At 35.3% G+C, this 26,718-nt stretch overlaps 1 protein-coding gene across 20 annotated transcripts in view; it reads right to left on the bottom strand.

Moving 5' to 3' along the window:
- Positions 1 to 26,718, bottom strand: part of ARHGAP28 (Rho GTPase activating protein 28) — a 258,329-nt gene that overhangs the window by 6,755 nt on the left and 224,856 nt on the right. For 18 of the 20 annotated variants that reach the window (XM_049112917.1, XM_049112916.1, XM_049112912.1 and 15 more), the window contains 5 exons: positions 24,006 to 24,088; positions 21,419 to 21,616; positions 20,791 to 20,904; positions 12,087 to 12,143; positions 9,903 to 10,027 (listed from right to left, as the gene is read on the bottom strand). In XM_049112917.1, coding sequence (XP_048968874.1) covers positions 9,903 to 10,027; positions 12,087 to 12,143; positions 20,791 to 20,904; positions 21,419 to 21,616; positions 24,006 to 24,088 — 577 coding nt within the window. Of the gene's footprint in view, positions 1 to 4,615; positions 6,034 to 9,902; positions 10,028 to 12,086; positions 12,144 to 20,790; positions 20,905 to 21,418; positions 21,617 to 24,005; positions 24,089 to 26,718 lie in introns of those variants that run through there. The other 2 variants (XM_025429479.3, XM_025429489.3) reach the window with 2 other exon arrangements.

Genomic DNA, 26,718 nt, shown 5'->3' with positions numbered 1-26,718 from the left:
CTCATAGTTTTAAGAACTGCACAGATATACCTTTTGTACTCTTTACTCAGTTTTCTCCCCTAGTAAAATCTTGCAGAGCTCTAGTGTGCTGTCACAATCAGAATGTCAACATCAGTTCAGTCAAGATACAGAACATTTTCCATCACCACTAGATCCCTTGTTTCCCTTGTATAGCCCACTCACCTCCCTCTCTACCCTCATCCTGTATCCCTGGTAACCTCTTCTCTATTCCACATTTTCTAGAAATTTGTCACTTCAAAAATGTTATATAAATGGAGACACAGAGTATGAAACTTTTTTGTATTGGCTTTCTTTTTTCTTTTTCAATTAGCATAAACCCCTGGAGATTCACCCAAGGTGTTGCATTTTATTGCTGAGTAGCACACCATCTTACGGATGTGCCAGTTTGTTATTTACTGTTGAAGAATGTTTGGGATTCTTTTCCAGTTTTTACTATTATAAATGAAGTTGCTATAAGCATTTATATACAGCTTTTTGTGTGAATATAATCTTCATTTCTTTGGGACAAATGCCCACAGGGCACCTGGTTGGCTCAGCTGGTAGACTGTGTGACTCTTGATCTCAGAGTTGTGAGTGTGAGCCCCACACAGGGTGCAGAGATTACTTTAGAAAAAAAATGTCTAAAAACAACAACAACAACAACAAAACAACAACAACAAAAACAAAAAAAACAAAAAAAAAAAAGAAAAAAAATGCCTGACTGTGAAAACTGGATCACATGGCAGTTACATATTTAGTCTTATGAAAAACTACAAAACAGTCTTAGACTGATTATACCCTTTTATGTTCCCACCACTAATGTATGAGTGATCCAAAGATCTCTGTATCTTTACCAGTATTTGGTGTTATCATTATTTTTTTTATTTTAGCCATTCTCAGAGGTGTTTAATGATAAGTCATTGTGGCTTTGCACTTCCCTAATGGTTAAAGATACTGAACATCTTTTCCTATGTGTACCTGTATATTCTCTTTAGTGAAATACCTGTTCATGTCTTTTGCTCATTTTTAAATTGGATTGTTTTTTTTTCCTTTTGTTGAGTATTGAGTTTTCTTTTTTTTTTTAAGATTTTATTTATTTATTCATGAGAGACGCACAGAGAGAGAGGCAGAGACAGAGGCAGAGGGAGAAGCAGGCTCCATGCAGAGAGCCTGATGTGGGACTCGATCCTGAGTCTCCAGGATCATGCCCTGCGCTGAAGTTGGTGCTAAACCGCTGAGCCACCGGGGCTGCTGAGTATTTAGTTTTCTTTATATATTCTAGATACTAGTTACTCATTTGCTGCCTAAGAGGTTTGTAAGTATCTTTGTCTTTTTATCCTTTTCATTGAGTCTTTCACTATATAAGTTTTCAATCTTGATGACATACAATTTATCAATTTTTATCTCTTATGGAACATTCTAGGTTTTTAAAAATATTTGTTGTTTTAGAAAGAGAAAGTGCAGGGGAAGGGGCAGAGGAAAAAAACCTCAAACCAACTCCCTGCTGACCATGGCGCCCAATATGGGGTTTGATTTTAGGAAGTTGAGATCATGACCTGAGCTGAAAGAGTCTTTGACTCAACTGACTATGCCAACCAGGCAACCCTGGATCATGCTTTTGATGTCAACTTTAATCTAGCCCTACATCACAAAGGTTTTCTCCTTTCCTGTTTTCTAAATTTTATAGTTTTATATTTTACATTTACATCTGTGACCCATTGTGCGTTGTTTTTTGCCTATAGATGTCCAGCTTCTAGAGCATCATTTATCATTTGTTAAAAAGGCTGTCCTTTATCTATTGAATTGCTTTTGTGCTTTTGTCAAAAATCAGTTATTACAAGGGGGCATGGATGGCTCAGGTTTTCAGGCATCTAACTCTTGATTTCAGCTCAGGTCATGATCTCAGGGTTGTGAGATGGAACCCTATATCTGGCCCCATGCTCAGCAGGGAGTCTGTTTGGGATTCTTTCCCTCTCCCTCTGCCCCTTCCCCCAAACCCTTTTTCTCTAAAATAAATAAATATTTTTAAAAAATCAATGATTAGAATAGTCAAATTCATACAGACAGAAAGTAGAAGAGCAGTTACTAATGGCTAGGGGAGGGAAAAATGAGTTATTGTTTACTGGGGACAGAGTCTGAGTATAGAATGATAAAATCTTTCTGAAGATGGATGGTGGTAATATTGTATTGCAATGTGAATGCACTAAATATCAGTGTACTGTAAATTTAAAATGATAAATTTAATGTTATGTGTTTTTTCTTCCTCTACAATCTGTATACCTGTCCATTCATTTGTTCTTTCTCTTTCTTTCTTTCCTTTCTTTTTCTCTTCTTTCTTCTTTCTTTCTCTTTCCCTTTTTTTTGCCTTATTGCAGTGGCTTAATCTTTTAATAGTATTTTGAATAAAAGTAGTGTTCTTGATCTTGGAAGGAAAGTATTCCATCATTCATCGTAAGGTGTGATGTTAGCTGTAGATTTTTGTAGATGGTCTTTATCAAGTTGAGGAAGTTCTCCATTTTCCTAGTTCACTGAGGGATTTTTATCATGCATAGGTATTTGATTTTGTCAAATGCTTCTTCTGTATCAATTAACATGATCATATGATTTTTCTCCAATCCAATGGTGGAATACATTAATTTCTAAATATTGAGCCAAACTTGCATACCTGTAAAGAACCCACCTGGTCACTGTAATTCCTTTAATATAGGTTGGATTAGATTTGCTGATATTCTTTTGAGGACTTTTGTCTCTAAGTTCATGAGAGATATTAGTCTGCAGTGTTTGCTTATTGTCTTTGACGTCTGATCAATAAATAATTTCATAAAATGAGTTAGGTAGTGTCCCTTCCTTTTCTATTTTCTGGAAAAAGAATGTGCTAAATTGGTGTTAATTCTTTAAACATTTGCTAGAATTCACCAGTGAAACCATCTTGGCTTAAAGATTTTTTGGGGGGGGAAACTTTTTTTTTAAAGATTTTATTTATTTATTCATGAGACACACACAGAGAGGGAGAGAGAGAGAGAGAGAGAGGCAGAGACACAGGCAGAGGGAGAAGCAGGCTCCATGCAGGGAGCCCAACGTGGGACTCAATCCCAGGTCTCCAGGATCAGACTCTGGGCTAAAGGTGGCACTAAACTGCTGAGCCACCCAGGCTGCTCATTTTTGGGAAACTTTTAAAGACTTAATTTCCTTAATGGTTATAAAACTATTTCATCTTGGCTGTCTTTTGATAATTTGTGGTTTTTGAGGAATTGGTCCATTTCTTCTAAGTTTTTGACTTTGAGCATATAGTTTGTTAACTATTTCCTTATCCTTTTATGAGAAGCATTATATACTTTGATACCTTCTATTTTATTCCTAATATTGGTGATTTCTTTTTATTTTTGTTAGTCTTTCTAGAAATTTACCAATTTTTTAAAGCTTTTTGTTTTACTGATTTCTATTATTTTCCTGTTTTTAACTTTACTGATTTCTGCTCTTCTATTGTTTTCTTCATTCTGCTTGCTTTGTGTTCATTTTGCTCTTATTTTTCTAGTTTCTAGAGGTAGAAACTAACTTGTTCTGAGATCCTGCCCTCTTTTTAAATGTAAGCATTTACTGCTATAAATTTTTCTCTCAGCATGGCTTTAGCTGCACTGTACAAAATTTGATTATGTTGCAGTTTTATTTTCATTTTGTGTACTTTAAAATTTTTCCTTTAACACTTCCTCTTTGACTCATGGGTTAGAGAAGTATGTGGTTTAATTTTAAAGTATTTAGAAATAATCATGTTGTCTTTCTGTTACTGACATCTAGTTTGATTCCTTTATGGTCAAGATATTCTGTATGATTTCAATTATTTTAAATTTATTGAACTTTATTTTATGGCCCAGGATATGGTCTATTTCTTATGATTATATCTAGACTTATGTACAGTATTTTTTAGTATACTGCTTTGTATGATTTTCTTTGTGGTTTCATTGGCATCTCAATAACATATGTAACTTATCATGGTCTACTGGGATTGATGTTTTACTACTTTGAGTGATGTGTAGAAATCAACTCCCATCAATTCTCTTTACCCTCATACTTTTAAAAATGAGCATTGAATTCTATTTATGGTTAGTTCTTTGAATTATAAATAACATGCTAAATGAAGAGGACCACTAATGCATAAGTGGATTTCATTTTTAAAACAAAGTCTGATATTCTAGCATGACCAAACCTTATCTGTTTTACTCTGAAATTGTTATTTCACCATTAATAAGTTGTTCTCCTAATTGGTAAAAGCCCTGACACATTTTACAAATAAACTTAATTTTAGAACTCTCTTAGATTTAGAGAAAAATTGTGAAAATACTATAGACAATTCTCATTATTCCCCACACTCTGTTCCCCCTATTATTAACATCTAACACTAATATGATATATATACATATATATGTGTGTGTGTATATATATATATATCACAACTAATGAATACTAATACATTATTATTAACTGAAGTTCATACTTTATTCAGATGTTCTTGTTTTTTACCTAGCATCTGTTTTCTGTTCCAGAGACCCATCGAAAATATTGGAATATATTCAGTAATTATAATTGGTTGAATAATGTACCTTCCAAAACTCACATCTGTCTGGATATTCAAAATGTGACTTTATTTGATATAGGGTATTTGCAGATGTAGTTAGTTAAGAATCTAGAGATGAAATCATCCTGGATTCAGGGGACCCCCTAAAATCCAATGAATCCTTATAAGAGGAGAAAAGAGAAACACAAAGACAATGTGAAGATGGAGAGATTGGCGTGATACATCTATAAACCATGGATATTGGCAACCACTAGAAGCTAGAAGAGAGGCATGGGAGAGCTTCTTCCTCACAGCCTTTAGAAGGAACCAACCCTGCTGACACACTTCTTTCAGACTCCTGGCCTCCTGAACTGAGAGAATACATTTCTGTTGTTTTAAGCAGAGTGGTACTGGGAAACTAATACATAGTTATGTCTCATTAGCCTTGTCTTGACTCTGATATTTTCTCAAACTTGCCTTGTTTTTGATTTCTTTGACAGTTTTGAGGACTCATCAGGTATTTTGTAGAATGTTTCCAAACTGGGATTTGTCCAATGTTATTCTCATGTTTAGGCTGGAATTATGTATTCTTGGGAGGAAAGGGACAGAGGTAAAGTGCCATTTTCATCATTTCTTATCGGGGTATTTACTATCAGTGTGACTCATCATTGTTGATGTTAACCTTGTTCACCTGGCTGAGGTCAGATTTCATGACTATGAAGTTATTCTTTTTCCCTTGTTACATAATGCAGTCTTTGGAGGGAAGTTACTATGCAGACAATAAGGAGCGCTGAGCTTCAACTCTCTTAAAATATAGTTGTCTTGAGGTGCCTGGGTGGCTCAGTTGAGCATCCAACTCTTGATTTTGGCTTAGGTCATCATCTTGAGGTTGTGGGATGGAGCCCCGTGTCTGGCTCCTCACTCAGCAAGGAGTCTTCTTGAGATTATCTCTCTCCCTCTGACTATCCCCCTTCGCTCTCTCTCAAATAAATAATTTTTTTAAAAAATAAATAAAGTTGTATTAAATATGTTTTCTACATACATACACTGAGCACCATATCAGATGGTGCTATTTTTACTTCAACCATCAAATATGATTTAAGAAATACATAAGAAGCAGGATAATCAATTATAGTTATATTCTCCTTTCCTTTGATGTTTCAGGCCTTTGTTATCATTTTCTTTCTATTTACAGGACTTCCTTTTTATCCATTCTTTATGGGTAAATTTGTTAGCAAAAAAATCCTTTAATTTTGCTTGACCCAAGAATGTCTTCATTTCCCTTTCATCCTGGAAAGATGTTTTTTGCATGACATAGAATTCAAGGTTAACAGTTTTTTTCTTTCAGTACTTGGAAAGATGTTATGCCACTTCCATCTGGTCTCCAGGGTTTCAAGTGAGAAATCCACTGTGATTGTAATTGATGTTCCCTATAAGAAAGGCACTGCTTCTCTCTGGGTGCTTTTAAGGTTTTCTTCTTCCTTTTTTAAAAAAAGATTTTATTTATTTATTAATGAGAGACACACAGAGAGAGAGAGAGAGGCAGAGACACAGGCAGAGGGAGAGGCAGGCTCCTTGCAGGGAGCCCAATGTGGGACTTGATCCCAGGACCCCAGGATCATGACCTGAGCCGAAGGCAGACGCTCAACCACTCTGCCTCTCAAGGGTCCCAAGGTTTTCTTCTTTGTCTTTAATTTTTTACAAGTTTAATTATGTTGTTTTGGAAGGGATTTCTTTGGTTTGTCCTATTTGGGTTCACTTAGTTTCTTGAATACATAGGTTTATACCTTTTGCTAAGTTGGAAAGTTTTCAGTCATTATTTATTCAAATACTTTTTTAGTTCCTCTCTGTTTTCTCTACTTTTGGTACTGCACTGATGCAGTACCATGCATTACAGCCCATGAATCCCTGAGACTATATTCACTTTTTTGGGTCGGTCTTCTTTCTGTTATTCAGAATAAATAATGTTATTGATATGTCTTCAAGTCTACTGACTATATCCTCTGTCATCTTCACTCTACTAATGAGCCCATCTAGGGAGTTTATTTCAGTTATTCTTTCAGTTCTATAATTTTCATTTCATTTTAACTTCTTTTTGTTTACTGAGATTTTCTATTTTTTCATTTGTTTCAAGAGAATTCATAATTGCTTGTTGAAGCTTTTTTTGTGATGGTTGCTTTTGTCAGATAATTCTAACATTTGATTCAATTTAGCACTGGCATTTCTCAATTGTCTTTTCTCATTCTTATCGTGATTTTCCTGGTTTTAGTATAATAAGTGATTTTGTATCATATTGCAGACACTTTGGATATCATGAGACTCTGAATCTTACTTAATCATTTTTTGGCAGGAATTCCTCCTGTTGAAGTTTAGCACAAGGTCTGGGTGGGTGTGTACGTTCAGCTCTTTGCTGGACCCCACTGCCACCTGCCCAGTGAAAGTGGGACACCAATTGGCACTACTTTGCTGCCTTGGATTGGGGGTATACGATCAGCTCCCTGCTGGGCTCTGCTGCCACCAGGGAGAGGAAACAGAAGGTTGACTCATGCTTCTTTGTTGCTGTTGGGTAAGATGCTCTTCACTGTGCCTTACTGACTCTGAGGGTGGGGTGAAGCTAGTGGATAACTGCCTTGAACGGATTTATTAGGTCTCACTGCTGCTGGGTGGAGGAAACTCAGCTAGAGGCAGGACCCTTCTGACACTATCGTGGTTGGGAACTGAATCACCACCTGATTCTGTTGGGTGGGGCATGTAGATCAGTTGCCTGCTTGGTTCCACTGAAATCACAGGTGTAGTGGTGTGTTTTCCTGTTGGTGTTTGGTTGAGTAGGGCAAACATTGCCAAAATGTTTTTTTGTGGTTAGGCTACCTTCTCTTCAGTCTTTTGGATGGGGAAACAGACTCTCTAAAGCTCATTTATGGTCTGTGCTGATGCCAGGTTGAAGGTTTCCATAGCACCCTGTCTAGACATATAGGAGGCAATAAGGAAACCCAGGAACTCACCACCATGATTTTTCACAGGTCTGATATCCCTAGGCAGTCAGCACTTGTCTTTCTACCTTTCAGAGTCTTCCTGTGCTTGTCATTATATTATGTCCAAAGAGTTTTAGTCGTAACAGGGAGGACCTGGGAAGAATGGGACTTCTTTCTCTCTCTCTCTCTCTCTCTTTTTTTTTTTTTTTACATAAACAGAAGAGGTGGTTAGGAGTCAGAAAATAAACATCTAGTGAAACAGGCACAGATGTACCAACTTACAACTAAACTTAAATTGGCCACAGTTCTAACTAGTTAAGAAAATGGACTGGACAACATCTTCTGAAGTTCATAAAAAGGATTTGCATCTACCTATAGTCACTGATTCTAATTTATTTTTATTAGAAACACTTTTATTCTACAAAAGGTCTACATCAGAGTGTAAAGGCAGTTTTCTCACACATTTGATCCCCCCAGAGGAATTCAAAGTCTATTACTGCTTAGTGGTAACTACTTATAGTGTCTTAGCAGCAGAGAAAAGTTAAGTTTTCAGGGTTCCTCTTGGCCCCTGTCTACTCTACTCTTCTTTTCTTTTTTATGTAAATATATATATATATATATATATATATATATACATACTTTTTTATGTAAGTATATATATATACACATATGTATATTTAGAGAGAGATAAAGAGAACATACAAAATATGCACATATTATAAGAATACTTGAAGAATTTTCACAAAGTGAATATACCACATAACCAGCCCCCATAAGCCACTATCATGGCTTCTTAATCACTATCCCTTCCACCCACAGAAAAACACTACTCTGGCTTCTAACACCATAGATTATTTTTATTGGCCATTCTTGTTTTTTTTTAATTGAAATATTTTTACTGAGATAGTGGTAGATTCATATGTAATTGTAAGAAATAATATAGAAAATTTCCTCATACTCTTTGCCCACTTCTCCTCAAATGGTAACATTTTATACAAATACAGTATAATGTCACAGTTAAGCATATTGACATTAATATGATCCACCTATCCTATTTAGATTTCCGACTTTACTTGTACTCATTTTTGTGTGTATTAAGTTCAATACAACTTGTATAGGTTCTTTGATCTACCATTAGAGTCAAGGTACTGAGCAACTCCTACATTGCCAGGTCCTTGTGTTACCCTTTTATGAGGGTACCCATCTCCCCTCCCCACAATCTCCTCTCCCCAGCTTCTAGCAACTAGTAACCTACCCTCCATTTCTAAAATTTTGTCACTTCAAAATGTTATATAAATGGATTCTTACAGTACATAATCTTCTGCAATCACCTTTTTCCCCCTCAACATGGGTACTCCTTTTTAACATGATTGGAAGATTTCTCTTTAAGAATATTTTAATTATTTAATTATTTCTAGGCACCTGGGTGGCTCAATTAAGTGTCCGACTCTTGATTTCAGTGAGGGTCATGGTCTCAGGGTTGTAAGATCAAACCCCATGTTGGGGCTTAAGCATAGAGTCTGCTCAAGATTCTCTCTCTCGAGACGCCGGGTGGCCAGTGGTTGAGTGTCTGCCTTCAGCTCAGGGCGTGATCCCCAGGTCCAGGATCGAGCCACACATCGGGCTTCCTGCAAGGAGCCTGCTTCTCTCTCTGCCTATGTTTGTCTGTCTGTCTGTCTGTCTCTCTCTATCTCATGAATAGATAAATAAAATCTTAAAAAAAAAAAGACTCTCTCTCTCTGCACCTGTTCTCTAATGGAAGGATTTAAACTAGTACTTCTCATGCTTCTCATCTTTTAAAAATCTCAGGGCAAATATTTACCCCTGAATAAGCATGCCTACAGAAAAATTATCCTGATTGAGGCTGTTTCAAGGTGACTTACTGCAGATGAGCAAAAGGATTTTTTTTTTGTAAATAAAATTCTGATCCCAAGATTTATTAGTAGCATGTTTCAAGGAAAACAATGGCTATAATGTCTATTTAACTATGTAAACTTTATCTGATCTATGCATGTTGAAGCCCAATGAAGCCTGGAATGTTATTCCAGGTATCTCTAAAACTAACTTGCTATATTTTTTTATTCTAATAAAAAGTAAAACTCGTGGAGTAAATGAAACCACCAAGATAGAAGATATCTATTAGGAATCCTATTTGTAGAAATTTCTTAAAAAAGAAAAAAAAAAAACAAATACCTTTGTTATCAACAATTCTACAGTCTACCTAATCTCTTTCTCTACTTTGACTTCCTCTACTGGTAGTCTCCAAAGTAACGGGTCCTAACTTTTCAAAAAGGCCAACTTTGTAAATGCCTAGAAAGTTATTCATCTAATAAAAGATCACCTTCCTTGTACAAAGACCTATATTCACTTTTACTCACCTGTTCTCATATTGAAATTTTGCCAGTATGTCTTTGGCTTTGGTGTGACTAGTGAGTTGAATGGCCATGGACACCTTAGAGAGAAGTGGAGCATGGACCCTTATGACTCCTTCCGGCACGTCAGACTGCCAATGGGGAAAAATTCAGTACATTCTGTCAAACTAGGATGAATATCACTTTAATGACTACACTTAAGAGATATGAAAATCAGTGGCAATGTGAATTAGGAAAACATGTAAATGTGACCAGTATTTAACCAGAATGAAATACTGCTTTTGTGACCAGTATTAAACCAGAATGAAATACTGCGTTCTTTTCAAAGGAAGATACACTAAACTTAACCTGGGACTTTACTTTTGTTACATACGTAGGCCCTGTATAATGCCTTAAAATAACCAGAGAAGTAGCACTATGTTATGACAAAATCTCATGTTTCTATCAGTTCATTTTCTTGACTGTGCCCTAAAATAAGCTTACTTTAGGTTGAATTCTGTATTTCAGTATATTTTAAGATCAACCTTCTCAAAGAGTTAAGAATCAGTTATAAAATATAGCTTTTTAAATATCCTTTTTCTTTAGTTAGTAACAATGATTGGTGGGCCCAAATTGAATTCCAAATGAGCATTTAAAACTTGATTCCTCAAAGTGTATGATAACACCCTGAAGAGCAGCATATGGACTTCTGAGTATCTCTGCTTTCATATGACAAGACTGGCCTGCAGACCTAACTTGGAGCTCTTGTTCAATGAAATAGAATGGCGTCTTCTAATTAACAGGAATTTCTTTTGTCAAGATTGACTGGAAAATTCCTTTTGTTTCCAAATTTTGAATATTTTAAAATTAATTATCTATCTAGATATGAAAAGAAATAAATTTCTAAAAAAATAAAAGAAAGAAATTTCTATCTGAGGATCTGGCTAAGTCCTCAGATAATCATTTTAAATTTGAACATTCTCAAAGGATAGCACTGTTGATGTAGAAGGCTTATGTTGTTGAATTGACTCAATATATACCCTAAAAGGAATATGTTATAGGTTGAATTGTGTCCCCCCAAAGGATATGTTGAAATTCTAACTACCAGTAGCTGAGAATATAACTGTATTTGGAAATAGGGTCATTGCAGTTGTAATTAGCTCAGATGAGGTCATAATGGAGTAGGGTGGACATACATCCAATATGGCTACCGTCCTTATAAGAGGAGAAGACACACAAACACACAAATAATGTGTAAAGATGGAGGCAGAGATTGGAGTGATACATCTACAAGCTAAGGAATATCAAGAATTGGTGGCATCACCAAAAGCTAGGAATGATGTCAGGAACAGATCCTTCTCTCACAGTCTTCAGAAGGAACTAGGCAGACACCCTGATTTCAGACTTTTAGCCTGCATAATTGTGAGAGAATAAATTTCTAATATATTAAGCTAACTAGTTTGTCATACTTTGTTACAATAGCACTAGAAAACATTTTAAAATAGAATCAGTTATTATGGTACTTTCTGCTATCACCAGTAAGAACCAGAAGAGCATACCAAGGAATGGATGTTGGTGGAGGGTGGACTGGGTGGTTATGGGGGTTGTACAGAGTGTCCCTGGGTCATTGGAACCAAGACTATACTCCTAAAACACTCTTTTGGTCATTTCATGCCCCCCCTCTTCCAGCTCTCCAGAAGTCTCTGTAAGATATTATGATCACTTTCCTATGATCATAATAATCACATTTTCCCTGAAAATTCCTACAGTATTCATAATTGCTTACAGGCTGCCTAACCATACATTTTGAGTCATCAGTTAGTTGACTCTCTCCCTATACTATTTCTTTTTTTTTTTTTTTTTTTTTTTTTTTTTTTTTTAAAGATTTTATTTATTTATTCATGATAGTCACAGAGAGAGAGAGAGAGAGAGGCGCAGAGACACAGGCAGAGGGAGAAGCAGGCCCCATGCACCGGGAGCCCGACGTGGGATTCGATCCCGGGTCTCCAGGATCACGCCCTAGGCCAAAGGCAGGCGCCAAACCGCTGCGCCACCCAGGGATCCCTCCCTATACTATTTCTTCATGTGCCACATGAAATGTCAAGTTTAAAGGATATATCATGACCAAAATTATGCACATATTATGGTAGATAAAGCCAGAGAATACCATATAAGGAGTTAATAAGAGAGAAAAGGAAATTGTTTTCTTACCATTCTTCTTGAAGAGGGTGATTTTTGTAGTACCTTTGAAGTCTTGGGGCTTATAACCTAAATAAAACACATTTAGTCCTCAGTAATGATTAATGTTGGGAAAATAAGCACATGCTTCCATTGGAAGTGTAAACTGTTACTCTTTATGGAAAACATTTTGAAAATATTTATCAAAGTATAAAATAATCCAACAATGCCACATCTGTAAATTTATCCTACAAATATACATTGTTTGTGATAAATAGCATATATGCAAGTTTGTTCACTAGTGCATAAATCTTAATAGCAATAGACTTTTGGACACAATCCAACTTTGTAAACTGATAATGGAATAATGATATAGAATAATCACCATGATTTTTTAAGTCAGTAAAGCAAGACACACAGGACAGTATTTAATGTATGTTACCATTCATGCCATAAAAGGGAAAAGAACACTGTCAAGAATTTAGGTCAGCAACACTCCATGGTGTTGCTACTGACAAACTTTAAATTCTACCTTTTTTATATCTCTTTGTTGCAACAACAAAAAATTGAAATAGCTGACTTCATTTAGCATTATACAACTTACAAAGTGCTTTTACACATGGTAAGTGAGTTGATGCTAAAGACAACCCTGTGAATTAGGTTGGGGAGAATTACTTTTCTCCCCAATTTATAATATAAGAAAATTGAGGCACAGAAAAAGGCTTTAATTCACCAAGGCTACTAGCCCAAAGGATGCGACCAAAGGAGTGCTTAAGTAACAAAAACAGCTAAATCTTGGTTAGAACAGCAAATCTAGTAGCACTTAAACTTACACTTCTCCAAGGATACCTGGTGGCTCAGTTGGTTAAGCAGCTCTTGATTTCAGCTCAGGTCATGATCTCAGGGTCATGATATTGAGCCCTGTGTCAGGCTCCACACTCAGCAAGGAGCCTGCTTGAGGATTCTCTCTCTCCCTCTGCCCCTCCCCTCACTCATTATCTCTCTCTCTGTCTAAATAAATAACTAAATCTTATACTTTTCCCATCTCTGCTCCCTAGTTCAGTGCCAGGTTTGAAAAAAGCAGCCTGCATTTCTGGTACAGGTCCAGGAAGGAGCAGAATGACTAATTCTTTGTTCTGACCTGGTTGGTGGCTCCGTAGAATACTGGCTCAGAAGGCCTGCCTCTATCTTGGACTAACTTGGAATCTGACTAGTGCTAAGGTGGTATGATGTTGAAAACATTTATAGGCAAATGATTTAGCCATCACCACCTGATGTAGTAGATAAAAGCTGGAGAAAACAACAGACTAAAAAGTTTGAGAGGCAAGGCTGGAGGTTGAGATGCTTTGGAGAATAAGGCTTTGAAAAGCTCCAAATATTCCTAAGACTCTAGAAAGCCATATGCATGCCCAAGGCTATGCATGTGTTCAAAAAAGACCTGAAAAGAACTTAACCTGTCAATTTAAGCTGGCTGACTTTTGGGCTTTGTCCAGGCAGGAAGTGAAGGTTCAGGCAGAGTCATAAACTGTCCTATTGAATGCTGAAGTTGCACCCGAACAAACACAGACTTTGTCTGCAAAGACCGGGAGTTTTTTTGTTCAAGATTTTTAAGAAAATTTCTGTGCAAACATTAGCTAACCACTGAGCTCATGGAGCAGAGATTTCAGTGGCCACGCAAAACAAAGAATTCAAACTTTATAAAATTAGCTCAGCAGAAAAGTAATTAAATAAACAAAAGCTACAACAAGCAGCAACAAACCCTGGCAGAGGGAGAAGAATCTTTTTTCCAAAATTGCCACATTATAATATTTAAAATGTCCATTCAGGGATCCCTGGGTGGCTCAGTGGTTTAGCACCTGCCTTTCGCCCAGGGTGTAATCCTGGAGTCCCAGGATTGAGTCCCACATTGGACTCCCTGCATGGAGCCTGCTTCTCCCTCTCCCTGTGTCTCTGCCTCTCTCTCTCTCTCTCTCTCTCTCTCTCTCTCTCATGAATAAATAAATAAAATCTTTTTTAAAAAAAGTCCATTCTATAACAGCAAAAAAATTATGAGACAGGCAAAAAATGTCAAGAATATGTGGCCCATGCACAGGGAAAAAAGGAGCTTCAATAGTTTCAAAAGAAACTCCTGAAGGAAATTTAGACATTAAACTTACTAGAAAAAGCCTTCAAATAAGATATTTTAAATATGTTCAAAGAACTAATGGAAACCATGTTTAAAGAACTAAAGGAAACCATGAGAATTATATCTCACCAAATTGGGAATATCAAAAAAGAGACAAATTATAAAAAGGAATCAAATGGGAATTCTGGATTGAAAACTTAATAAAAAATAACTTAATAAAGTTAAGTTTAAGTTTAAGTTACTAAGTTTAAGTTATTAAGTTATCCAAGTTAAATAAAAAATCTACTAAAAGGGTTTATAGCAGATAAGGAGGCAGAAGAAAAAATTAGTAAATTTGAAGATAAATTTTTTTTTTTTTTTTTTTTTTTTTTAAATTTGAAGATAAATTGATTGAGATTATGTGGTCTGAATATCAGGGAAAAAAAAAGAATGAAGAAAAATTAACAAAACCTAAGAGGAACTGTAGGATAATAACCAACATGAAATGCACCAACACATACATAATTAAGAGTCCAGGAAGAAGAGAAGAGAAAGGGACAGAAAGAATATTTTAAGAAATAATGGCTGAAAACTATCCAAATTTGCTGAAAAACATTGATTGACCTATTCAAAAAGCTCAACAAACTCCAAATAGGATAAAGACATCCACACCAAGATACATCATAATCAAATTTTCAAAAGACAAAGAATTTGAATGCAGCAAGAGAAAAGCACCTCAGCATGCACAAGAGATTTTTTCAATAAGAGTAACAGCTAGTTTCTCAGCAGAAACCATGAAAACCAGAAGACAATGGAATGAAACATAATCAAAGGGCTGAAAGAAGAATAAGCTGTCAAGCAAAATTCTATCTGGCAAAACAATCTTTAAAAAATAAAGAGGCCTTCTAGATGCCACCACCTCAGAGCTAACCTGTGCCCCCCAGTCATGGTGAACCCCTTCATGCTTTTCAATAGTCCCTTCAGGCTAAAATGGAGGGATGCTAGACAGTAACTTGAATCCACATGAAGAAATAAAGGACACCAGTAAATATAACTACATAGGTAAATATAAAAGGCACCATTATGTATTTTTTCCCCATCTAATTTAAAAGACAAGTGCATAAAGCAATAATTATAAATCTATATTGATGGGCACAAAATTAATTAATAAAGATGGAATTTGTAGCAATAACAGCATAAAGTAGGAGATATGGAGGTCTGTAAGTAGATTTTTTTAAAGATTTTATTTATTTATTTGATACACAGAGAGAGTGTGCATAAATAGGAGGAATGGCAGGCAGAGGGAGAAGCAGGCTCCTCACTTCAGGGAGCCCAACATGGGGCTCAATCCCAGGACCCTGGGATCATGACCTGAGCCATAGGCAGATGCTTAACTAACTGAGTCTCCCAGGCATCCCTGTAAGTAGAGTTTTTATATACTATTGAATTGAAGGTGAAATTAATATAAATCAGATTGCTATATATTAAGATGTTACTTGTAATCCCCAGGGGAATCACTAAGGAGAGATTTTAAAAATGTGTAGTAAAAGAAACAACTGTTTCTTTCAACAAAAATATATTATAAAATATTAAAAGTAGTATACTGGAAAATAACTACACAAATTAAGGTAGTAATGGAAGAGTTGTGGAATAAAAATAATATTAGACATATAGTAAAAAAGAATTGAAGGGAGAAATAGTTCTGCAACAGCTAGAGACTTCAATATTTTGATACCTCACTTTCAATAACAGAAGAGCTAGGCAAAAAAAATCAGTGAGTAAACAGAAAACTTTATCTAGACATAATAGACATCTATAGCAGAGTTCATTACCATTAAGCATGCATAAAACATTTTCCAGGATAGACAATATATTAGGGCACAAAATGAGTTTCAATTAATTAAAAAATATCAAAATAATATTGGGGCATCTGAGTGGCTCAGTCAGTTGAGCATCCAACTCTTGATTTTGGCTCAGGTCATAATCTCAGGGTTGAGAGATCGAGCTCCCCACTCAGGGGTGGGGGAGTCTACTTGAGATTCTTTCCCTCCCCACCCCTTGTAAAAATAAATAAATAGATCTTTAAGAAAAATTTTGAAAATCAAAATAATGTAAAGTGTATTGTACACCTACAGTAGAATTAAATTAGAAATCAGCAACAGAAGTGAACCTGGGAAATTCACATACATATAGAAATTAAATAAATAATGAACAGGTCAAGAAAAATTAATGAATACTCTGAGATGGGCAAAAATGAAACACAACATACCAAAACCTATGGGACAGAGCAAAAGTAATTCTCAGAGGAAAATTTATAGATGTAAAGGTTTACATTAAAAAAAAAGTCTAACCTTCTACATTGAGAAACTAAAGAAAAAGGCCAACTGACTTAAAACAAGCTTAACAAAATAAATAAAAGTTATAACTTTAATAAGTACTAGAATAGAAAAATAATAAAGAGAATCAATGAAACAAAAGTTGGCCTTTCAAAAAAAATCAACAAAATTGACAATGTTTTAGCTAGACTGACAGTGAAAGAAAGAATGCAGATTCAAATTATAAATCCAGAATGTAAGTGGGGACATTACTACCAATATTACAGAAATAAGAAGAATTAAAAGAGAACACCATGAACAATTTGTGTGCCAACAAATTAGATAACCTAGATGAAACAGACAAAATCCTAGAAACACACAAACTATCAATGCTGGCTCAAGAAGAAACAGCAAATCTAAACAGAGTTATAGTAAATAAGAAGACTGAGTCAGTATTCAAAAAAAATTCCTACAAAGAAAAGTCCAGGACCAGTTGGTTTTGCTGGAGAATTCTGCAAATTTAGAGAATTAACACCTATTAATTTTAAACTCTTCTAAAAAACAGAAGAGAAAGGAACACTTCCTGGCTCATTCTATAAGGCCAGTATGTTCAATACCAAAGGCAGACAAGATGGAACAAAAAATAAAAGCTATAGTCAATATCCTATATGAATAAAAAAATCTTATATGAATGTTGATATATTGATATAAAAATCCTCAACAAAATACAAGCAACTTGCCTAGCAGCATATTAAAGGGATTGTATACCTTGGCCAAGTAGGATTTATTCCAAGAATGCAGGGTGAGTTTGATATATGAAAACCAATCAGTGTAGTACATCATATTAATAGAATGAAAGGGGAAAAAAACCCCAATGATTATCTCAATAGATGAAGAAAGAATATTTGAAAAAAACTGAACACCCTTCCAACATAAACGCACCCAACAAATTAAGACTAGAAGAGAGTTTTTTTGAGGCCCGTCCATATTAACGGCAAGATTTTGAGGGCATAATGCCAAGTGAAATAAGTCAGACAGAGGAAGACAAATATTGTATGATCTGTCTTATATTTGGAATCTAAATTATGTCTATATTTATATATCGCAGCTCATAGATACAGAAAACTGGTGGTTGCTGTGGTGGGGAAGGGAGTACAGTGGGGAGAAATGAGCAAACTTTTTTCTTTAAGTTTATACAAATTGAATTTTAAAAAGTAAAAAAAAAAAAAGAATGGAATTTTCTCAAGTCAATCTGTGAAAAACGCAGATTTAACATCATACTTAATGATGAAAGATTGAAAAAAAAATGATGAAAGATTGAGATTTCCCCTTAAGATCAGAAACAAAATAAGGATCTCTGCTCTTGTCTTATTTAATACACTGCCAGAGTTCTAGCCAGGATAATTAAGCAAAAAAAGTAAAAGGTACCCAGATTGAGAGGGAAGAAGGAAAATTATCTCTATTCACGGACAGCATGACCTTATAGGTAGATATCCTAAAGAATTAGCACACATAAAATCAAACTATTAGTGTCAGTAAATGAGTTTAGCAAAACTGTAGAATACAAGATCAATATAGAAATATCAGTTGTATTTCCATAATTAGTGATTGAAAAATGAAATTAAGAAAACAATTCCATTGCAAGAATATAAAAAGAATAAAATACTTAGGAATAAATGATTAATCCAGGAAATATAAAACTTGTGCATTGAAAATTATAAAACAAGGTTAAAAGAAATTATAAATTATAGAAAACCTACATAAATGGGACAATAATCCATTTTCGTGGACTAGAAAATGTAGTGTTAAGATGGCAATACTTCCCAAATTGATGCACATATTTATGGAATCCCTATCAAAATTGCAACTACTGTTGTTTTTGCTGCTGCTGTTGTTTCAGAAATAGGAAAACTGGTCCTAAAATTCATATGGAAATTAGGGAGCCTCAAATAATCAAAGCTATTTCAAAAAAAATGTTGACTCTCCTTTTTCAATTTCAAATCTTAAAACAAAAGTTACTGTATTCAACACAGTGTGTTACTAGCATAATGATAGACATAGAAACCAACAGAAGAGAATTAAGAGTCTGGGAAAAAAAAAAAAACCTATACATCTATGGTCAATTTTCAACAATAGTGCCAATACCATTCACTGGGGAAAGTAGTCTTTTCAACAAATGATGATAAGGGATTTGTATATAATATATATGAAGAACTTCTACAATTTAACAGTAAAAAGACAACCCAATCAAAACTTCGCAAAGAATCTGAATAGACAATTCTCTGAGGAAGACATAAAACTGGCCAGTAGGTACATGAAAAGATGCTCAACATCAATAGTTTTCAGGGAAATGCAAATCAAAACTACAATAAGACACCACTTTACAGAAAGAGGATGGTTAGAATGAAAATTTCCAATCATAACAAGTTCTGGTAAGGATATGGAAAAATCTGAATCCTTACACACTACTGGTGAAAATGTAAAAATGCGACAGTTGCTTTTGAAAACAGTCTGGCAATTTTCAACATATGTGTTGCTTTATTACCCAGCATATAGCCAAGAGAAGTAATAACATATCTCTACACATAAATATAAATGTTTATAGCAGCATTATCCATAATGAGTAAAAGATATAATTAACCCAAATGTCTACTAATAAATGAATGGATAAAAAGTATGTGGAAATTCATATAAGGGAATGTTATCTGGCAAAAAAAAAAAAAAAAGAAGTACTGATACACATTAAAACTTGGATGAACCAAAAAAATATAATGCTAAATAAAATAAACCAGTCACAGAAGACCACATATTATATGATTTAATTCATTAAAATGAATTAAAATGAAAAGGAGCTCTATAGAGACAGAAATTGATAAATTGTTGCTTAGAACTGGTAGAAGGAAATGGTGAAGGTGTGTTTAGAGGGATGATAGCCAAAGGGAATAGTTTTTTTTTTCAGGTGATAAGAATGTTCTTAACTTGATTGCACTGATGACTGCAAATATCTCTGAATATACTAAAAGCCATTGAATTGTACACATTAAATAAATGAATTGTATGATATGAGGATTATATATCAATTAAGTTTTTTTAAAAATGATTTTTTCTCAAAGCAATATTTCTTCCAAATTATAATGCTGATTCTACTTATTCTGAAGTCACTTTGCCTATAATCAATAAAGTAATACAGTCTCATCATGAGTATGATCATTATGATTACGATAGATCAATTAGCAATACTTGAGAATATTGCTCACTGCCTCGCCATTTACTGTTCCTTTTCCTGGATAAACTTTCTCCTCTTCTCCCTTCAAAATACTATCCATCCTTCACGATGTAGCTCAAACACTACTTCCTTCATGAAGGTGTCCACAACTCTCCAAGTTGGAGCACATTTCTTTCTCATCTGCATGGTCCTGCCATATGGTCCATACAACTGGTCTAATGCTTAATGCATATTCATGGTTCTTGTATACATTTCTCTCCCACATTATGTGGAAATTCCTTTAAGAGGAAAGCAAATTCCATTTATCTCTACATCCTCCTCAGGGACTGTTTGATACTCATGATCTTCCTCAAATTAAATTAAAGCAATAAAGATAATTTTTCTAAAACCTGTTCCCTCTTTCAATGCCGCACAAACTATGATAAAGCAAAAATTCTTTGGAATGCAATGAATTTACACTAAACACCTTGAAAATTAAAAATTATTAAAAATAAATAAATAAAATAAAAATTATTTTATGGGCAGCCCCGGTGGCTCAGCAGTTTAGCGCTGCCTTCAGCCTGGGGTGTGATCCTAGAGACCCAGGATGGAGTCCCGTGTCGGGATCCCTGCATGGAGTCTGCTTGTCCCTCTGCCCATCCCTCTGCCCGTGTCTCTGCCTCTCTCTCTCTCTCTCTGTGTCTCTCATGAATAAATAAATAAAATCTTTAAAAAATTATTTTATTATCCAATCACTAGACAATTCTTTATTTATTAGATATACTGGATTGCCCTAAATCTAGCTCACAGGGACTAAAAGGTTGACTTCTATCTTTTGTGAGAACCATCTTAGACTTAAGTATATGAATATTAAATAATCTTCATGATAGAGATATTTCAAGAACTTCAACCAGAAGCACATATTTCAACAAAATAAAAAGATCCCAGTACTCTATTACAAACACCATTTCCACAATGTTTATGGTAACAAGAGTGATACTTTGTAAGAATATAAAATTTTTGGTTCTAAATTACAAGCTACTTTATGTCATGCTTTGAGAAATAGAAACCTCGGTAGTAACAACATTTGTACCCTTAGTTTATTGCCATTACCTCTCGTTCTATGGTTTTCCTCCTCAGCAGCTTTTTGACACTTGGGAGCTGCTTCTTTAACAACATGGTAGCTTCATTCATTCTTCTGACTTGCATGATTAAAAAAGATGGAACCTGGAGAACAAACACTGCTTGAATCAAAAGGAAAGTGTTTGAATTAAACCTCCCTGTTAGACTCTGTCTCCAGTTATGGTAACTCCTGGATGCTCAGTATTCTGGAACCAGTGAGTGTGGCAATCGTCCTTGTAAAGATTAGAGAAAATGACAAGGATTCCTGTTTAGGGGCACTGAGATGGCTCAGGTCCTGATCCTGGATCCTGGGATCAAGTTCCACATGGGGCTCTGAGTAGCGAGCCTACTTCTCCCTCTGCCTATGCCTTTACTTCTCTCTCTGTGGCTCTCATGAATAAATAAATAAAATCTTCAAAAAAATAAAAATAAAAGGATTCTGTTTAAAAGGGGAAACATGCTTAGGAGCAGCCATTAAAGAATGTGCAAAGATGCTACAAAGCAACCTGAGATTATTTTTTCACATTTCATCCCTGTGATAAGGGCATAGAATCTTTATGTTGCCTGGGTGCTGGTGGACTTGCAAGTAAAACATCACAGTCATCACACTGTTACTCACTTTCCACAGAATTTTCTGGTATTTAAGCATTAGGCGGATGATGTGGGCTGCAGTGTTTGCTAACTGTAATTCTTCATAATCAGAATGTTTGCTTCGACTGAAGAAAAGGTTTGGTGCCATTATAGTAGAAATGTTCCATATACTCATCCGGTTTTTTGATTCGTTGGCAATCACTTTATTGAAGAATGTCATGAGGACCTAAAAAGACACAGCACCGTGTCACACTACTGTAAATTATTAAAAGGACGTCTGATTGCTATCATTCATTTCTATACCCATTCATAGTGCCTCTGGAAAACTGTCAGAACTATAAAATGGTTAAACGTATAATGTTGCCCCCTTTTATTTCTGAAAAACATTAATGAGAAATGTGAATATTCAATTCTCTGCTTCATAAAAGTACTTTCAATTTTATGGAGTTTATTATATTGGAGTTTCTATAAATAATAGTCTGCATTTATTTTCTTTTATTCAAAACAAGGCTGGCAAATATTAAAAATGTATTAAACTAGTTGGAGAAAACACTGCATTTCAAATAAACACAAGTGTAGTTTTCTTGTGAAGGAAGAAAAGGAACCCTAAAAAACACTCTTAATTTAAAGCATTACCATTGAAAACTATTTACTATTTCTCTGGGAAAGAAAAATCCATTTAAAAAACACATGAGTATCTCATTCCTCATCCAAATGTAAGCTCAATTGAAAAATTTTAAAATTTTACTTTCTGAGTATCATTTTTCTACTGCTTTTCAGTTTTGGAACATTCAGTAGACCAAAGGGAAGTGTTTACATGCAGCTACTCTTGGCAATTAAAAAAGAAAAAGAGAGAGAGAGATTTGAGAAAGCTTAAAGTCTGGCTAAGCCACGGAAGTACAGATGCTTATCAGAATCTTCTGAAATTCACCAAAAGGGCAGAAATCTTAAGAAAAAAAGAAAGAGAAAAAAGATGCTTTTTAGTTTTCAAGTTTAAATCCTGCTATAATATTTTTAATGAGAAAATGGTTAGCACATAATAGTAATAATAGTCAAGATTTATTTGAGGGTTTATTGTAAGCCAAGCACTCTTCTTAATACTTCATATATATCACCGACTTTATCACCATTACAAACCCTGTGAGGTAGGTCTGTTATTAATACTGTTTGACAGATGAGGAAACTAATGGATAAGATTCAGGTAGCTTTTCCCAGTGTCAATTAATTAGGTGGCAAAGCCAGCATTTGAACCAAGGAAGCCTGATTCTTGAGCCAGAGCTCTTGACTTCTAACAGCACATCAGCTTTGATCCTAGATCTACTCACAATGTAGATTCAGAAAAAATGTGTGTGTGTGTGTGTGTGTGTGTGCACCTGTGTGTAACATCTTTATTAGTACCATGATGTTTTTGAAGATCTTCTGTTAGAAAAGTATTAGTTATTTTTAATGCATCCTTTATTTTATATGAGAGGGTAGATGACACTCTGAGCCAAATATCGGATACCAGATGCATCCTTTTTTCTTTATATATAAAAGAACACTGCTTACAAACCGCCTCCCAAACAAGCTAATAAATTTCCAGCTTTTGAAAAATTACCAAATTATACTAGAAATAGACATTCTTATGTCACATCCAATCCCCATTCTTGGGCTGAGGATATGATATAATTGACATATATTATAATTGACACAGATGTTTTTATTATGTAGGAGGAAAGGTCCTCACCAAATTGAAATGTCTGATGAGAGGGAGCACAAAGAATCATCTTTGTTTTTAGCATTATTTTTACTGGTCTCAAAATTATGGGCTCTTTCCAACTCATCTTAACTCAATTTCATTTCAAAGATTCCAAACACCTGTTGTGCACTTACAACAAAATTCCTATTGCATAGAGAATCATTATCAAAATATTAAGAGAACTTATTGATTTTTGCCAACATACAACAAGGAAATAAATCTGAAATAAAGGGCAGAATATTTGGGAGAACCATGGAATGATTCCATCAAATGTTCTATTATATGTTAATAGAGAAATCACTTTCTGAGTCTAACTTTCCTAACCTGTAAAATGAAAAGATTCTATCAGGCGATCTCTAAAATTCCAAGATTCTAGGAATCTTTAATTGAATTATCTTTATAAACTGTAAGACACAAATATTTTAGAAATTTCATTTAAATCAGTGACTTCAAATTTCCTCCCTAAGGACACTCCTCAGATCTTTTGTCACTAGACTGAAGTGAGTAGCTGAGGACCTAAAATTATAGAGCTTTACATTATGCAGCTAACATAATGGCCTCATCTACTTCTGACAATTATTCCACTTGCCTTCCATCTTTGTTTCTCTTTTTGCTAACCCTAGGCCAGGGGCCGGCACTAGGAGATGCTCAGTATCTCTTAATGGTTTGAATGAATTAAACTGAAATATTTAGAGAAGATCCTAGGATTTACATCTTCCTCAGGAGAACAGCAGTGGGAATGTGGAAAGGCAATAATAGGTTGGCAGCATGCTCAGCTGGCTTAGTAAGTTGTTGTCTTAGTTTTTATTTTTTCATCTCAGCCATTTTCTTTGACTAAGAAGGGCCAGTGACAGACCATGAGGTTGGTACAACATACCTGGGCTGTGTCCCTGTTGGCATCAGGCAGTGCCATGACCATGAGGTGTAAAGCTTGAAACTGTACTTTGATGTGAGGCCCTCCTAACAAGAAAACAGAAATAACCGCACATTTTGAACAACACTGATGCATTCTGACAGCATTTCTTGCTAACATCTGGTGCCACAGGAGGGCTCCTGACAACTTTCAGTAATAAAGACTCAGGTTTTATGCCCAACAATGTAAATTTGTTAACTTGGACAAGAGCCTCAATCGATCAACTCCTCTTTCACATCCCATAATGCCATTGTAGAGGCAGGTGGCCAATGAGATCCTCAAAATAATTCTAGATTTGTATAAGATTCCCCTTTTCAAAGTACTTCTACAGGCCCTGCTTTACTTGCATGCTATAATCAGAAGGCTTAAAAGCTCAAGTCAACAGAAAATAAATCTTGTTTCTACATAATGAGGCAGCAAAGTATAATCATTAGAGCAGAGACTCTAGAGCCAGGTTCAAATCCTACATCTACTACTTAGTCACTGAGTGACCTTGTGCAGGCTATCTAACCCCTCATTGCTACTATTTCACCATCTGTAAAATGGGAGTAGTCAGATCTACCTACCTCCCTGGGTTGTTACAAGGACTAAACAAGTTAGTATGTATAGAGTGTTTACATCAGTACCTGTATATAATTACCTGCATATGTGTTTGATCTTGTTATTACGATTAATGACACTTATTCCAGATCATAAATGGACATTTAAGGAAGGGGACTACAGTTGATCTTTAGATTCTTGAGTATTTTGTTCCTCGATAATTACAGAAGATGGCGCCAGAGGGCTGGCATTTATACTTGTGTATTAAAAGTTGGCTCCTTTCCTGTTTTAGGGAAAGAATTTTAGGGATTCCATCCACAACTGGATAATCCACAACCAGCTGTGCTGAAGATGCAAAGTATATCAGAACATTCCAGGCTTTGCTTTGTCTCTCTATATTCTCCTCATAATGGTCTCTTGGTAGGGAGTTCCTAGAGGGAAGCATTATATTCTAGCATCCCTGGGGAGTTCTCAACTTGAAGGAAAATCTATTTATATTCAATGGATGGAAGGCAGTCAATCACTTGTAAAGTTACTTAGCTTTATAGCAGTGCAAACACTCTTGTGACAAGCTACTAGGTTTTAGGAGATTGTGTGCATCCTAGTTAGGAGTAGATGACTAATATGTATAACCATGTAACAGAAACAGTTGGGAGGATTATTTATAGGATGCATGATATTGTTTTGGCACAATCCCCATGTGGATTTTTAGAAATTTATGTCAGATTTATAAACAAAAATGACACAGGTTCAGGATGTTTTTGAAAATGGCTAATGTACACTGACATGAGTTTACCTGATTAATAGGAACTACCAGGAGCATATCTCAGTACAAAACACTGGGGGGCAGATGAGGCATTATTTTAATGCATAAACTGCAGGCTGTCTATAATCTTACAACACAACCCAAAAAATCCCTTTGGCAGAGGGAAAAATAGATGCAGATGCAAGCTCTGTTATTTCCTTCAATTTCAGAGAAATTATGAAGTTACCTTTAAGACTGAAACTCCAAACTAGCAAATAATCCATTTTCATTTTATTTAGGATACCTATGCCAATACCACTTCGTGGCTAATAGTTTTATTAACTGATTAATTACACATCCTGGTTAGGATCTTTTCCCCTTGAGATTATTATTTTCCCAGAAAACTATTAAAATGTCATAACAATATCTGAAACTTGAATTAGTCTTTTAATTTTATGGTCAATTTTGAGCCAAGTTTGGAAAGAGAATGTGATTACACTAAAAGACTACATTCTCCAAACTTCATTTTAGAGCATAAAGAATGGAGCTTAAAAACATGTATCCACAATTCTTTCCTTCAGAAAATCTTTTATAACTAGAGCTTACTCTAGGTAGCAAAAAGGCCATTTTCCCTGCTGGTAGCAGCCTAGAACTCTGGGCTTCCTGTGGGGTTGGCTGGTATCAAATCAATTATGGCAACATAGTATTTTTCACTTTCAAAGTCATACAAAGAAATGTGGACACCTCTGTGAACCTTTTCAGGGTATTTTCCAGATTTTCTCCCTTTAATGAAATGTACTGGCTGGTGTCAGAAGGCAACAATGATGGTAAGGAAACCTAATACCTTTTTAAAATAGGATTCTCTGAATAGGTCTGGCATTGGATGATTCCTTCATAATTTCATAATACCAAAAAACCACAAACAGAAAAAAAAATCCTCTGTGGCACAAATTTGTTCTAATGAATTATTTAGTATATATACACCAGAGATCAAGGCAAAGCTAATACATCTGCAGCCCAGTTTCCAGAAGAGCAAACTACACAGCAAATCCTATGCTTTTTGAACTTACAAATTGAAGGGAGGAAGTCCTGCTTCTGATATGGCTGAATAAGTTCCTTCTGGACCAACCTTCCCAAAGAGAACTATAAATTTTGGACAAATACAAAAAACAACCATCTAAGGCACTGTTGAATTAATAAAGGCAGGCAGATTTAGAAGACTGGCCACTTGGAATTAGGGAACGGCACAGGGAGAGTTTTCCACTATTCTGGCTTTTGGCCTGTGGTCAGGCCATAGTTGGTATTGACATGAGGTAGCTAAAGCTCCAAAAGAAAACTCTTGTCTTTCTGGTCTGAACAACTAAAAGACAGGATTCATTATGACCACAGCCA

The sequence above is a fragment of the Canis lupus genome, chromosome 7 (genome assembly GCF_003254725.2).
Source record: "Canis lupus dingo isolate Sandy chromosome 7, ASM325472v2, whole genome shotgun sequence".
Classification (NCBI taxonomy): Eukaryota; Metazoa; Chordata; class Mammalia; order Carnivora; family Canidae; genus Canis; species Canis lupus.
Note: the sequence above shows the minus strand (reverse complement) of the source record. Positions and strands in the feature narration are given on the sequence as shown.